This window comes from Ascaphus truei, chromosome 3, assembly GCF_040206685.1.
Source record: "Ascaphus truei isolate aAscTru1 chromosome 3, aAscTru1.hap1, whole genome shotgun sequence".
In the NCBI taxonomy this organism is placed as follows: Eukaryota; Metazoa; Chordata; class Amphibia; order Anura; family Ascaphidae; genus Ascaphus; species Ascaphus truei.
The window spans coordinates 243469364-243486315 of NC_134485.1; the positions used below are offsets into that span (position 1 = coordinate 243469364).

General features: G+C 41.0%; 1 protein-coding gene across 2 annotated transcripts in view; it reads right to left on the reverse strand.

The window, feature by feature from the left end:
• EIF5B (eukaryotic translation initiation factor 5B) overlaps positions 1-16952 on the reverse strand; it is a 35878-nt gene that overhangs the window by 12005 nt on the left and 6921 nt on the right. The window contains exons 2-11 of one of the 2 annotated variants that reach the window (XM_075590478.1): positions 7487-7603; positions 7328-7409; positions 6143-6800; positions 5014-5222; positions 4210-4360; positions 3416-3511; positions 3158-3247; positions 2119-2154; positions 1279-1338; positions 356-636 (exon numbers count right to left, since the gene is read on the reverse strand). In XM_075590478.1, coding sequence (XP_075446593.1) covers positions 356-636; positions 1279-1338; positions 2119-2154; positions 3158-3247; positions 3416-3511; positions 4210-4360; positions 5014-5222; positions 6143-6800; positions 7328-7409; positions 7487-7603 — 1780 coding nt within the window. The remainder of the gene's footprint in view (positions 1-355; positions 637-1278; positions 1339-2118; positions 2155-3157; positions 3248-3415; positions 3512-4209; positions 4361-5013; positions 5223-6142; positions 6801-7327; positions 7410-7486; positions 7604-16952) is intronic. The other variant, XM_075590479.1, reaches the window with a different exon arrangement.

The following is a 16952-nucleotide window of genomic DNA, read 5'->3' on the forward strand; positions in this document are numbered from 1 at the left end:
CAGGTCTGAATTTTACAGATCTGGTTACAATTGTAGTGGCCAACAAAATCAGCCAATACAATAGTTTTTTTTATTTGCGGTTAACACTGATGCATGGAAATATGTATTAAAGGTCATTTCTGAAATACTTCCAGGACACCTAAATGAGAATTCTGTTAAATATTTGTAATCATTGCAAACTATATTTTCTGCTTCCTGTACACCTTTGAAATAGTGTTAACTACCTATGAAACTCAATTGAATATATCCTACAAGACCAGCCTTTTCGTATAAAAAGCATCAAAAGGGCCTTAAGCATCCAGCTTCTTGACAAGTGTTCACATCCCATTTGGTGCTGCAAAAGACAAACAAGCACCTCTATTCGCTTCTTCGCTTTGTCGTACAGTCGCTCGTCTTTGGTGCGGTCATCATCAGAGTCAGACTCCGACTCGGAGCTCAGCTCTTTGCTGGGCTTTTTCTCTGCAGGTTTTGACCCGACAGACTGAGAATCTGGCAGCTTTTCCTCTGAAGACTTCCCATCGTCACTGCCCTCACTCTCTCCTTCGTCGTCGTCGTCGTCACTTTCACCCTCATCCTCGTCATCTTCATCCTCCTCTTCGTTTTTTTCCTGAACTTCGATGTGGACAGTTTTTGCCTCTGATGAAAAAGATCACATTGCATCAAGCATTCAAAAACCGAGCATGATTTTGTATAATCTAAGCCATCAATGGAGAGGCAGCTAATGCACCTCCTAAAACATTCACCATTCCCAAGCAACGCCATTACAGACGGTATGCTTAGTAACCAAATGGAAATCACTTCGTTTATAGGCACCTCTGGCACCAAATCAATGATAAACCTTCATCCTGCGAGTTAAAAAGTGAAATGCTCCAAGGTTGCTGCTGGCATTAAGAATTAAGGAGATTCAGCACCTGGGAGCATTTTTTTTGCTCCTTTTAGTTTACTGGCACCACTGCTTACTTTACACAGGATCAGAGATCCAGCTGCTCTTTTCCAGCCCGAATATAGGAAGCAGAGAAAGTAGAGCAGGAACTTGGGCTACGCATGAGGAAGGAAAGCAGCGCTCTTAGCAACATCATTCCTAAAAATCTCATTGCTAGTTCTAGCATCTTCTGACTGCAAATAATGGTTGCCGACACATCCACTATGTATATCATAGCTCAGTAGGAGGAGGAGGGGAGGGGGGGAGAGAGATAATATAAAACATTTGATGCCCAGAGGCCGAAAATGCACAGGAAAGCGTCAACAAAATCAATACATAAAGCTCTAGATGCATACCTTTCTCTTCATCACTGATAATAGCTTCCCAGTCATCCACACCCGCCTCTTCTTCTGTTACTAGAAGTGAGACAGTACAGTCATATTAGCAAAGATGATTGAAAAACAGTTGCCATGTCCAACCTTTATCTGTTCAAGTTATTAAACGACATACTTTGCAATATGTGCAAATAGAAATATGGATGTATTCCGAGTAGGGGGAAACAATTCCATAACATTTAAAAAAAAAAAAATTGTTTGTTTAAACCGGATGATCATGTCAAGCTAATGTTTACGACTTCTTAATTTAGGTTAAACTTCAAGTAAGAGCACACACATCTTTGTGAATCAAGCAAAGCACAAAACACGGCAAGAGTAAAACTGGATACAAAGATCTATCCCTGCTGGAAGAGAAAAGCTGCATTCAAACTAATTGGGACTAAAAAGGGGACAATGCTTCATAGCATATTGAATAGGTGTTTAAGTTAGTGTTAATAATGCCCAACAAAACAGGGTACATAGAATGTGCATATGTAGAGGTAAAGTAGCAGTTACTTATAACAGGGAAATATATAAAAAAAAAGTATGCATATGTGTAGCACTATGTAAGCACACCACAATGCCACTTCTATTTAAGCAATGCATATATAAAAGATAATGCTAAGATTTCTATTCTCTGATTGCATAGAGCTAGTCCAAATAAAAGGGTACTGCTTTAATTAGACTGGAATCTACTGAAAAAGCCAAGCATGATGTCACAGCTTCCTGCCTAGATGTAGCTTTTAAGCACGCCACACAAACAAAATCCAAAACCCATTGCCAGGAAACCACAGAGCCATGCGTCAAACTGCAGCATAATACCTTCTTTGTCGGTCTCACTATCCTGATTAAGGTCTTCTGGAAAAAGCATGTTCGTTAACTTTGTGAGAGGCCCCTCAGTTTGTTAGAACATCAGAAATACTTTTCTGCTTGAGACCGTAAGACGATTTACTATTTAGGCCACATTACTGGTCCCCACCAGCATAATTATTTACATGGTACAAAGCGGCTCTTCATGTTTAAGGGGAGAAGGGAATTCCCTCCCATCACGATTGTTAAAAGGTTTACTGGTCTACATTTAATTTCCCCTCTCATACTTAATGGAGATGAACGTTTTTAGAAAGCCTTTAGCCCCTTTTAAAATGTAGCCTAAACATATTAAAAACGTGCATCCCAAAATGTTGCTTTTTTTTTTTGCTCTCTATGGGACAGAAGGAAGCAATCTTGGATTACTGACATCATTTGTAAGAGTGAAAGGATCAGAAAAACTGCAACATACTGAGATTCTCTAGTACCTGCACTGGTCCTCAGTCGCAATATACAGTACAACAGAGCCGTGGAAGGACTAGTGATGATGTACAATACATTGTAACATCCCGTGTCGCAAGTGACATCACAAATAAAATATAATTTATTCGCATCAGCTAATGAGAAACAGTGGGGAACATTTTAATTTAATTATGTGAAGGATCTTGGATGCATAGACTGGCTGTAGTTATAAAATTGCACATCTTGACATTACTAGCATTACCCTGTATTGCCCAGCAACCCGATGGCATCAAACATGCACTTTTCAACAGGAGTTCCTCACAGTAGTGGCTTCCTGCTGATGTCTATAATATGGTAGAGCGCCTTAGGGACACATACTGGAATGCAACTTTAGACCCTATGTGGCTTTAAATGTATGCAAATTGTTTCTGATTTCCATTTTGTAAATAGAACAAAACACTGTCTAGGCATTGGGAACCGCTGCCTGACCAAAGCTTTATACATATTCATTTTAAAGGCAGGGGTATTAACACATGAATTTGTACCCCAATATGGAAAGGTACAGTTACGGGATGCGTGTGATATTACTGACCTGGTGGCTCCTCTGAGACGAGGGCCTCTTCCTTTGCAGATACGGGAGGTTCTGGAATATCTTCTACTGGAGAAGTCACCTCGATTGGCTCTGAAAGTATTACAAATGACTTACTATTCGGTATAGAAACGGTTTGCTCTGCTGGAAGACATTGTTCACACTGATACATTGCAAGCAACTGAAGCAATAAAACAATTAAAATGCAATGTGACCCGAACATAGAATAAATAGAATAAAGGCAAAGAAAACATGATTTACCCTCTTTAATCTGGGGTTGCTGCAGCTTTTTTTTCTTTTTGTCTATATAAATTGGCTTTTTCTTTGGCACAGAGTCTTTGGATGGCACCTCAATACCTGTAGAAGTAAAACATGCAATCACGGTCATAAAATTGCACTAGGTAGGTGGTTAAATAATAAATATGCAGCCTTTGGTTATCTTTATTAAACACAAATTACTTAAGATGCTGATCAATTTGTTCTCCCGTAATCAATCAGCAAAGACCCTGCTTTCCAGGGTTTACTAAATGGCTGCCTTACAGTTTCAATCAATCCTTCAGTCAGTAACTCAGCAGCTACAATCCCTCCTTTTATTACCAAGGTAACATTATTATTACAGTTTACAGCTCAAACTGCTGGGAATATTGGCAACAAATTATCACAAACAGGAAAATGTTCCACTGCTGGGAAAGTGTGCTAAAACCTGCTATTGAAATCAACGAATGATCAGTATATTAACACGCATTAAAAATGGCATTAAGTTGAATAAAAAAAAATCGTAAGTATTATCTAATACTACACAACTGATTTATAAAAAATAAAAAAAATACACATGTAGGATATTGCATAAATGAATCCTTTAAGACGAAAGATAAAAAACAGTGGCTAACCAAGATTGTTGATGCCACCTAAACAAACCGCCAAAGGCAAGACAGAGCACTCATATGTGGAAAATGATCACACTAAATCTATTATTTTTGCTTTGCCGCAAAAAAAGGAGAATAGCTTGCTAAATGGCATTAGCCAATCAGTTTGCCATGACATGCATTACATACCCTGAGCTTGGAGGACCTTAAGCGTAGCTTCTGCTCGGGCTCTGGCCTCTCTCTGCGTTTTGGTCAGCAGCTTCCCTTCCTTCTTCAAGCGTTCTTTTCTATCCTTCTCTTTCTGTTTCTTCTTCTCTTTTCGTTCTTGCTCCAGTCGTTCCTGACAGAAAAAACACATGACTAATGCTTACAAGTACTTCTCCCAGCAACTTCTTGATTAAGAACTTGCTGTTAAAAGATGGTATTTTATGGTTTGATGGGTGGCATGTTGCTTTAGTAGCTCTACAACATTATGTGACTGTCAAAAGCTATACAAAAACTGCAGAAAGATGGCACTCCCTCCGAACTATATAGGAATTAAACAGATTTATCTTTTCTTCAAGGTTGTGAGAACATTGTTTTTCCCGAATTAATAGCCGTATTTCACACCTTTATGTAGTCATGTAATGCTCTGTGGTACAGGGAAGAGGTTTTAGGATAGTACTTGAAAAGGTAAACAAAATTAGCATACACATGAGAACTGGTAGGGTACGCACAACTGTTAACTTACTGAATGTGCTCAAGGCTTAAACACTCCCTTAAAAAGTGTTTTACTAATGCCAACATGTTTCTTTATTTCAACCTTGAAAAGCACTGCTGTGGTTGCTGCACACAAACCAACGGGTGAAGAAAAGAGCACTTCGCGCAAGAGAAAATGCTACCTTGGTATTAAATGATGCCATGTCGCTCCATTAAAAAGGTACCAGAAATATATTTCAGTAACCTCCAGGACTAAATGATGGCAAAAACCGGTCACATTTGCGTTTGGAGTACCTCTTCTAGGCGCTTAGCTTCCAGCTCCTCCAATCGTTTTAGTTGCTCTTCCTCCTCTCTCTTTAGTCTCTCCTCTTCCTCCTTCATTTTAGCCAAAGCTTCCTGCATGGCTTTAACAGTAGCTTTACTGGGACCCTTTTTCTTCTCCTTTTCTTCCTTTTCCCCCTTTTTCTTCTTCTTGTCTTTTTTCTTTTTGTCCCCCTCATCATCTGAAGTTGACAAAAAATTTTTTTAAGTCAAATGTCAACATTTCAAAGCAAACTGTGCAGAACAGATACCATTACTTCACTGACTTAACACTCACACAATGATCACCATACAGGAATATTGAAGCAATATTGTATTGCTTAAAAATAAAAAAATAGAAAACGCCAGCAGTTGAGGTTAAAGGAGCAGGCGCTTCTGCTCAATTCTCAGGCCTCGTTCAGGGTGCTGGCTTCGGAGGGAGGGCGTGCTGCTGTGCGTGCTGCCGTGAGAAACAAAGTATTCAATTTGAATTCTGGTTGTCAGGGTAGCAACCGCCCTGTCTCCGAGGCCAGGAGTTGAAGCTGACTACAGTTTCAATATACGAAAATTTCGTTTTTTTGGAGCTGCAGCAGCGTCACTGGGACCTAGGCAGCCAATGAAATCATTCTTCAGAATGATTTCATGACTGCAACCTCGATACTTACCCTGCTGTGTGTAACCCCGCCCCCTCCCCAACGCTGAAAAGTCTGCTGTGGGATAAACACAGATCGCCCAGCAAACTGCCGCACAGACTCCGACCCGCCCTCCCTCAGAGTCCTGCAGCTGGCACCCTGAACGAGGCCTCAAGCTGCACTCGATGCAACCTTTTAACAGGTGTTTTATTCCTCCAGTTATTAGTTAAGAGTGTGCGCCTGGTCTGCACGGCATATTTTTATAGCTGCGCTTTATCTCAAAGAAACTTCCGGTTCGTCAAGAAATACAAATGATTTTGTAACTCAAGCTGGTTCAACCACACTATTTACCATCCATGATTGTTAACAATAGATGAATGCAGTGTGCTAAAAACTTAACGCCAATACCAATTAAGTACTTATCTGGGGTACTTTATCCGGCTCACAAGCATGATCCTTTTTACATCATTTCCTTTGATCCGTATACATACCTTCTGCATCCAGCTCTGCCAAAGCAGCCGCTGTGGTGGTTTCTGGCTCCTCCTCAGCCTTCCCCTCCTTGTTGGGAGCAGCAATGTCCTCCCCCTCCTTTGGTTTGACCTGCTCTTTTTTGCCACCTTCCGCTTCTTCCTTTTCCTTCTGCTTCCATTGTTTGGCCTTCTCCTCCTCCCGTTTCTTCTTCTCTCGCTCTTTCTTCTCTGCCTTCTTTTGAGCAGTCGTCTTCATTTTGAAATCCTCTTCTTCCTCTCCACTTTCCACTTTAGCCGCCGGTTTGGCCTTCTGCTTCTGCCCCTTCTTACCTTGACTGACCTCATCTGACTCTGCGTCACTGTCTGCTGAGAACTCGGGTCTTTCCTTTTCTTTAACCACTTTGCCCTGATCTTTACTTTCCTCGGCAATCTCTGGCTTTTTTGGTGCCTTCTGGTTTTTGCCCTTTGCTTTCTTAGAAGTCTTATTAAAATTATCGTCGTCATCGCTCTCAGACATGTCGCCAGTTTTGGATTTTTCTCCTTTTCTGGATTTGGGGTCTTTGCTCTCCATTTCATCACTATTGTCTTCATCGTCGTCCAAGTTGTTTTTCTTGCCCTTTTGTCTTTTCTTTTTCTTCTCTTGCTTGGAGAGGAGATTTTCAAAATCTTCCGTTTCTAACTTTTGGCAAATAAAATAGAAAAGGTATACTTATCACACACTCCATTTGCACATTTACCAACAAAGACTAGCCATAGGTTTGATTATAGTTAATCTGTTGTACTAATAAAACACCTGGTAGATTGGGCTATTGGTAGAGATTAGAACTACAGACACAGTTATTTCTTAATGTACAAAGAGAACAATTGACAACGGCACTGTTGATATAAAGGAAGCAGCATAAACTCATGGGTATTTGTTTTGCCTCTATGACAATCTTCTCACTGCAGGTACGTATTTCAGCATTTGTTTGCTGGGAGAGAAAGGATACAGTTCACTATGAGAGTGATTTTGTGTGCAATCTTGTACAGTATCAAGAAAAATGGATCATTGAGCATTTTGCAGGAAACCTGGACGTCAAATAATTGTGCTTTCTAGCCTGCCCTTTTCCGCCATTAATTACATGGTGCAGATGTTACAGGTTGTAAAACAATCCCTCCCCCCCCCCATCCCCAAAATGGCTATGATAGCCATCACAACAGACTTACCTTGGCCGTTTGTTCTTTATCTCCATTTCCCCCTGGGGTTTCTATGGATAACTCTTCCAGTTCCTTCAAGATATCATCTTCACTACAAAGAAACAGACGAAATTAGAACACAGCATAGGACCTTTTTTGATTTAATATGTTAAAGAAACAGATATTTACTCAAAATCTTGCTTCTTCTTGTCTTTCTTCTTTTTCCCTTTAGCCTTTTGCTCTTTGGCTGCCCCAGCACCCTCTATTTCCGCAGCCAGGGCATCAAGATCAAGATCGTCCTTGGCACTTAAATGGAAAGAAATTAAATTAAGATTAAACGCTTTAATACCATATAAAAGTAAAACAAAGCTACCAATGCATGTTTGTTGATGAGTTAGTGATGAATTATTTAATCTTTTAATCCTCAAACAGTCAAATTATGAGATCAGCTAGTGCTGCAGTAATTAATATACATTATCATTGCCTACAGACCTGGAAGTCCACTTTAAAAGGAATGTATGCTACTACTTCCTAGAATGTGTGACAAACCTAAATGTTATACATTTCCAAAAAGAACCCCCCCCCCCCCCAAAAAAAAACAGAAAGAAGAAAGACAAAGTCTCTACAAACAAACATCAGCATGCTTAAATGCAGGAGACACTAATGCTACAATAACAAAAAAAAAATATATATATATATATTTTTGTTTTTTTTTGTTATTATATACACACACACACACACACACACACACACACACACACACACACACACACACACACACACACACACACACACACACACACACACACACACACACACACACACACACACACACACACACACACACACACACACTTTCTGTAGATAAGTTAGTCTGTTCAAATTAATCTCTTTAGAGTAATGTATTAACAATACCTTGTGAAATACGACAGAGAACACAAGCTTCCCGTTTATAATTTACAAGGACTTTTTTCATTAATCTATTCAGTCACCTTAACTAAACTGTAGTGCAAAAATGGGACAGCACCTATCGTTATGGGTGCAAATGGACACCCAATAAATAAAGGAAATAAAACCAGACAGCTGAGAATTAAATTAAATAAAATTAACTATTAGTCTCAAATGTATCCAGTGCTCTGATATGTGGTTTAATGTAAACAAAATGGGAGGCAGGGTATGTGTCAGAGACCCAAAGCTCTACATTTAGAGTACAAACTTGTTATCATTAAGAGAGACCTGAAACAAAACCATTGAATAGTATATTTAATTTAATAATGAATAAGTTACAATACAATACTTTCAATTATACCAGCACAGTGATTAAATTACACTGCTTTATTGACAAACAGTGACCCCCTCTCCACAATAACTTGCACCCCAAAACTGGAACTATCTACTGGAGACACTCACAGCCACCACCAGTCTAAGTTCTTTCAAAACTAAAGCTGCCTCACATTTTAACCTCGTCTGTAACCGTTACATACGCCCATAATATATATTATCTCTTACTGTGCATGCAATGTATTGTATATAATGTATACCCTGTTCACTTATGTAACTATGTATTTGTAACCATGTATTATTCATCATCATAACTCTATGCCCAGGACATACTTGAAAACAATGTATTACTTCCTGGTAAAACATTTTATAAATAAACTTATAAACAGTGTAACATTATTTTAAAAGCATGCACTGCTAAATGTACCTACCTCTGTTATTCAGCAAAGACCAGGGAAAAACATTTCTGATATTTTTATATAGCAATCTAGAAGGTTGCAAGCTGTTGAGTCAGCAGCAGGGAACTTCCCACACTGTCAGAGAGCCAGTGCTACTCAACCTATAGACCAGTGGCTAAAGCAGCTCCTACAAGAGGTCTGCTACATTTTATTTGACAATGCAAAAAATAAAAATAATAAAAACATTTTAGCGTTTTGTTGGTTTGAATCTGTTTATATAGGAACTTTTTCAGTTTCTGTCGATTCTACTAGGTGAAGTCCTATTATAATTGAATAATTTCCTTTGTCTGATGCAATATACTGAAATAAGCCAAATATGTATGACCCAAGCAGCCAAATGACAACATGATTCCTGAATCATCCGGTGAACCACTTACAAAAAAATACGCCCATTGTTTATTTTGATCACTGATTAAAAATTCCAATAGACAAGAGAAAGGTTTCATTCCTTGGCCGAACCAAATCTTTTCAAATAATGGGGTATTTTCTAATAAATCGCTCAGTTTACTGTTGGGAAGGATAAAACCCACCATATAGCATTTTGTATAAGTAGTGTATAAGTAGCTGTCGGCAGTTTATTTTTTTATTACAGATTTCATATGTAATGGTACAAAGAACAACAAACACTCGTTTTGGCCTGATTCAATACGCTGGAAGACTCTACCCTGCTAAGAAAAATTCAGGCTCCAGTCAAATGAGTTGAAGTCGTCATGAGCAGGGGAAGACCGCTTCTGAGCATAAGAGCTTTTGTCACTATAGCAAACGTGGTAATATCCTATTTGACCTTCTTTATCCTACAGTTTATCAAAAGTTTAACGGACATGAATGAAAATGATATGTCTACTATGACCTATTCAAAGACTTACAATATACTTAAAGCAAAAATATCACCCATTGAGATAGATATCTATATATATAGCAAATGGAAATATTACTGTATGCTCATTTGCATGTCTTAGACAGGTCTGCAACCCCGCCTTACACCATTATCACCCAGCACACAGCACTTCCACTGCAGCAAGGGATTCTGGGAAATGACATGCAAATGAGCACACAGTGCCACCTTTGATTCAAAACCATTAACATGGTTCCCTATAGGCTTAAGCTTACTGCATGGTCACAGCTTTGAGCACAGCCAGGGTTAATATGCATAGCCAGCAAACCCACCCACAGACAGTTGTTTCGACCTTAATGGATCTAATCAGTGTGGGGGACAAAATCCTATAAAATATATAGATTATAGAAAAAATAAAAAAATGTTTATATATATATATATATATATACACATACAGTGGTCGACAAATCACCAAAAAATCTACTCGCCGAACAAAAAAAATCTACTCGCCACCTAGTACCACACATGTGCTGCTTGGGCCAATAGGAGCTCGCCACAATGTTAAATCCACTCGCCCGGGGCGTGCAAATGTATAGGTTTGTCGAACAGTGTGTGTGTGTGTGTGTGTGTGTGTGTGTGTGTGTGTGTATATATATATATATATATAAATATATATATATATATATATATATATATACACACAAACCTGCAGCAAATGGTGAAAGACAGGGTTGCAGACCTGTCTAAGACATGCAAATGAATATACAGGAATATTTACAGTTGCTATATGCTATACTGTGGAGGGTTTTTGTCCCTTTTTTTTACCCACCATAACCTTAATAAATGTGGTGATTACCTACTCTTTAATCTCAAATGAGCAAATGTCAGAAACCAATCTCACACTGATGATACCCATCAAGGTTGAAACATGTCTGTGAGTGGGTTAACTGACTTTGCATCATGTAATATGAGCTTGAGATAAAAAGGTTGCACTGTGTGCTCATTTGCATGTCATTTCCCAGAATCCCTTGCTGCAGTGGAAGTGCTGTGTGCTGGACGATAATGGTGAAAGACAGGGTTGCAGACCTGTCTAAGACATGCAAATGAATATACAGGAATATTTACAGTTGATATATATATATATATATATATATATATATACATACATATACATACAGTGGTCGACAAATCACAAAAAAATCTACTCGCCACCTAGTACCACATGTGTGCTGCTTGGGCCAATAGGAGCTCGCCACGATGTTAAATCCACTCGCCCGGGGCGAGCAAATGTATAGGTTTGTCGAACACTGATAGAGATATATAGATATATATATATATATATATATATATATATATATATATATATAACACCTGTATTCGATCCAGAGGTTTCCAGGAATAAAACTGGGAGATTTCCTGCTCCAGGCAACCAACTGCATAGATGCAGTTAAATAGATTGGGTGGGTACATATTTCGTAGCCGACGGAATTACAGCTTGTAAAACCTTCCTCCTAAATCTCACATTAGGTAAGATCTCTAGGCATCGGCTACAGTGGTTATAGTGCTTCAGACGGTATGTAATGAGGACCATGTTGCTGTCTTACAGATGGGCAGAGAAAGCACAGGACAAGAAGTTGCCATAGTCCCTGTTGAATGCAATGTAGACTTGTGGCTGCCAATGGAGGAATTTTGTCTTAAGAGTGGGAAACGTGATCCTCCCGCATCAAATAAAATTGACCTGTAACCATCAGAGATGGAATCTGGCCCATGGAACCACGGCCATAAATTTAAGAGACCAATGAGGTGCATCAACTGTAGGTGGGATGAATGTTTGATCCTTAGGGAAAAGTGAAATTCATGGATGATGTTGGTCAGTTTTAATGGGAGTAACGATACTATACTCTGTTGAGTAAAAGGTAAGTTTGTAGGCGGTCACTGCATAGATAGGAACTCAGCCAAGGATGAAAATTAAAATCAGCTTTATTCAGACATGGTGCTGGACATCACAGAGACTCCTATCCTCTGACGCGTTTCGTCCCGTATAGGACGTATATCAAATCTCCCTTCTGGAAGGTCAATTGTATGGGTTATACTTCTTTATAAAACATAAGCACCTCCAATAAAATATGCGTTTGAGGTTGCCTACAATACATTAACCCATACTTAGCCAGCTATATACTCTGTAGAGCACCGGACATCATGGGGTTCATTCCCCTTATTCTATATACTCTGTTGCGTATTGAACAGGACCCAAAAGAAATTGAATAATTTGAGCAGGAATCAAGTTGTGCTAGGTGTTCTGAGAGAGCCTTTATTAGCCAATAGTCTAGATCAGCGGTGCGCAAAGTGGGGGGCGGGAGATTGTGCTGGGGGGGTGCGGGCAGTTGCAGAGGCCCCGCGCTCTTCCCCCAGGCATTTAAATTAAATGCCGGGGGATCGCGTGAGGCCCCTGCAACTGTTTACTTACCGGGATTCAGCCGTCTGTGTTGCGTCGCCATGGCAACACGGCGTCAATAGACGCCGCGGCACCATGTGACCTGACGTCACACGCCCACGCAGCGTCATCTGACGCGAATGAAAGTAGGCAGGGGGGCGCAAGAGCCGGGGGCAGAGTGACAGGGGGGCGCAGCACAAAAAGTTTGCGCTCCCCTGGTCTAGATCAGGCATGACAAATATCCCAGTTTGCCAAAGTTTCGCTGTGATTACTACAATCACTTTGGTGAATGTTCTAGGTGCCGTCGCCAAACCGAACGACAAATAATCTTGTGCTCTGTACCCCCGATATTGCTAAAATGAAATGTTTATAATTAATGAGACATGTAGGGAGTTCCTATAAAGCCGAGGACTCCGTAGCTTTATATAAACACACACATATATACATACATACATACCACACATACATACCACACGACTTAAGCATTAGAAACATAGTTGCTTATATGCAGTGTTCGACAAACCTATACATTTGCAAGCCCCGGGCGAGTGGATTTAACATTGTGGCGAGCACCTATTGGCCCAAGCAGCACACGTTTGGTACTAGGTGGCGAGTAGATTTTTTGGTTCGGCGAGTAGATTTTTTGGTTCGGCGAGTAGATTTTTTGGTGATTTGTCGACCACTGCTTATATGGACCTATATTGTAATCTACCTATTAGTCATATCTGATACAATACATAAATATGCAGAACTGTGATGCCAAAGCTCTCTGTTGTAACCAGTCTGTTTACCCAGATATAAAGATAATTGATGCCATAGAATAGAAAATATACGCCTAAATGAGATCTGAGAAGTGCAAATGTCTGCTTAGATAAGCTAAAGACTAAATAACTGCAGATCTGGTTACAAGGGAAGAAACTGCTGATCATGTCAGCCCAGGGAGTTTGAATAGAGATTAGAGCAAAAGGGAGGGTGGGTGTTTGTCTGAGCAGAGGTAGTGTATATAAGGTTTAAAGTCACTTAGTATTGTATGCATCAGACGAAGGGAAGAACCCTGAAACGTTGTGCTGTTAGTTTCCTTGTCTATTTTTTGCCTGATTAATAATAAATGTGGATAAAGATTACGAGAGACTGAACCAGTGCGGGAAGATTTTCTTACCCCCTGTGGGAACCAAAAAAACAATACTTAATAATAGCCCTGTTCGTGTTGACCTTGCGGTATCAGTTGAAATGGCACAGATTTTTAATAGCCTGCCTTAATTCAACCACTTTGTGCAGGTCTCTTGGTGGACAAGACCCACTGAAGAGGCTGCCTGGACTTGACAAGAATTTGGGGCATAACCTCTGTGATATGGAGAACCCAGGACTCCTCTTGTATGGATCCAACAGTCAAGAAACTGAAGCTTGATCTGAGTCGGGCCCTGGAAAATGTCAGGGACTGTATCTCCCAACTTCTGTTTAAAGGCCGGTTTGGTCTGTAGGCTTTGGCCTCCTGGAAACTACATCTTAGCGGTCTCAAAGGATGTTCTAGACCTTTTTTAGTTGTGGCAGGAATTGACACTTGGTCCTAGAGAGCCTGGTAAGAATGTTATCTAAAGCTTCCCCAAAAAGATAAGAACTGTTATAAGGCAGAGATACCAACAGCTTGGAACATGTGTCTGCCGTCCAAAGCTTCAATCACAGTGCCCTCATGGCAGCCACTGCATACACAAAGGTTCTCGCTGTAATCGGATGACGTCCATGGATGCTCCACACAGAAAATCAATGGCGCCTGGAAGTCTGTTTCAATTCTGTCTTCAGATTCTTACTGTTCTAGATATACTGGTCATGGCAGTCGCTGGTTTCAAAGTTGTTCCCAGAGCTGCGAATTGCTTTTGCAACAAGACCTCAATACATTGCTCCATCGGTTCTTTAGAAGAGCCATCTTCCAATGGGATGGTCGTCTTTCGACATCCACACAATCACCGGGTCCATCTTAGGATGATGACCATGTTTTGCAGACTTCATGGAATGGAGAATCTTCGTAAAGCGTCTTGTTGCATTGCCACATCTTTCCACCAATTTCAAAGCCAATAGTGCATTGAAGGGCGTCTTGAACCAGGAAGCCCTTCTTTCTGGGGCCCAGAAATGCTTGATCCAAGACTCCGACATCTTTCAACGAAACCAACTATAAATGCTCAAAGCTCTTCCTGGACCACAAGATTTTTAGAGCAGGATTCCCATCCAGCTCAGAAAAGACTGGCTGATCCGGAAAGCCAAAGAGACTCGTCTTCCTAGTCTACTGACACATGAGATCTGGAATGTTTGAGATTAATCTGGGATCCTAATTTCGCAGAAGATTGTATGAGAGAGGATTTCTGTCAATCAATACAGTTATTTTAAAAAAGGGAAGGAGCGTCTTCTGTAATTTTTCCAATACAAGCAGTATACAGCCTCTTGGGATGAGAGGCCAGTAACTTGGCATCGCAGGTAGCACATTATTTGCATTTTGCAGCTGCTTTCTTGGGCTTTGCAACCAGAGAGTCCAGCTGCAGCTGCTCATATTTCAAGGCCCCTGAAGCAGAGGTCAATGTAGCTGCTGGGAAGGTCAGACCATCAAGTAGCATCAGTGGCCACTGAGTGGACAGAGCCTCTCTGGAACGCAAGGACCACGTGGTGGAGGCTGCGGGATAGGAAACTTGCATCCCAGACCACCATAGGAGCAGCCCTGTGCCTGGCTCTTAATCCTTCTGCACAGCTAAGGATCACCATGAATGGGTCCCTGGCAGGCACCTTAAGAGTGGCGAGTTCGGGAGAAAAGCAGGTAAACCTAATCCACAATGCCATTAGAAATAAAAAATGTTAAAAAAACATGTGGGAAGGAGATATAATGTACATCCTTAGTTAGGACAAAAATAACCGACCATGGAACAGGCAACACCTTTATCAGCGTCGGAACTGTGGTATCCTACCCCAGCCAGAAGAAGGAGTTATATTACGGCTGTTATTGGCTGCGATAGAGGCACAGAAAGGAAAATAAATACATTTCTGAAACAGGGAGGAGTAGTAGACTAAAAAATAAGCACACCTGCTTCTATTTCCCCTTTAATTCCTCCCCACCCCTAACCCCCTTTTCTTGTTTCATTGTGCCTGGCAACAGGCTTTGCCCAAGAATCCATTTGAAACCTACACAACACCTTCATTGAAAACCAGAAATGCTTCTTTTCCTTGTTAAGATTGTACCCAGCTATCGGAAGGGGCAGGTCACAGCAGAGCCTTAAGGGACTTAATCTAGCACTGGAATGAGACGTTAAAGTCGAGGCGATCACTATATAGACTGTGGACAGAACAGTACCTGCATCTTTTCCAACTCAGGGCCTCATACTATAAGCAGCGATAAGCCACTTGTCGCCAAAAAAGCCTACAGCGATTCAATAAGCCCCGATAAGAGCAAAAAAAAAAAATCGCTGGGTTTTTTTGACGAAAAAAAAAAAAGACACTGCCAAATGCGCGGCGATAAGCCGTTTATCGCCAGCTTCTCAAACTCGCTCAAGTCTAGTAGACCCGATCAGCTTATCGAGGCTGATCGCCGCTCTAGAAGGTAGATTCACTCCAAACCGTCCCGCCACAAAAACTTCGCAAGAAGGTGGCGAGAAGCTGCCGAGAAGGCATTTTTCCTGGATCAGATTGATGTCGGGAGGCTCCCGAGCTGATACCCATTAATATCAGCACCGGAGAGCCCCAGCATGAATCAGATGCATGAAAAATGTATTTACAGACAACTTCATTACCTTAGCAGCTAACCGTGAAGGCAATCAAGGGGTTAACTAACAGTGCCAGGCTTATTGTGGGTAGCAGGGGTGGGTGAATGTGGCATTTGGCCCTTGGTGGGTGTTTAGGTCCTGCGGGTGGACTGAACCCCTTCATTACCTTAGCGGTTAATACCGTTAAGGTAATGAAGGGGCTAACCCCTCTCACTACCCACCCGGTAGGCCTAATACCCCCTTCACCCACCACCGCTATCCACAATAAACAAAAATACACACAACAGCCCTACTACCCACCTCATAGGCCACCAAAAACCATTACAATATTTAATAAACAACAATAGACAACACACGCCCTGTGCCCTCACATAAAACCATTAATTTTTTTACACACAGGATTAATACAACAGGCCAGCGGGGGTCCCCGGGTGGTCCCCACGGGTGTCCGCAGGCCCCACAGGGCACCCCAGGGGGTTCCCACGGGTGGTCCCCGCTGGCCTGCGGTACCATTCCTGTATTTAAAAAAATAAAACATGGCCTACATTTCAATAAATACACCTCCCCCCCACACCAAACACATACAGTACAGTAATGTGCAAAATAACTATTATCCAGATATGGATAATAGATTATTTGCCCATTATTAAACACAACATTAGCCAGCCAGCATAAATAAATTAAATAAAAAACGTTCTACTTAACCCTGCCAACATGAAGGGCGTCGTCGTCAGCATACTGCAGGGCCATGTCCTCCGATGCCAGCAACAAGATATAAAAAAAATACAATATAATGGCCCCTAAACCCTTAATGACCTTAGAAGTTAATAACCGCTAGAGTAATTAAGGGGTTAACCCACCCTGCCCCACAACCCACCCGGGAGGCCTAACCACCCACCCCGGA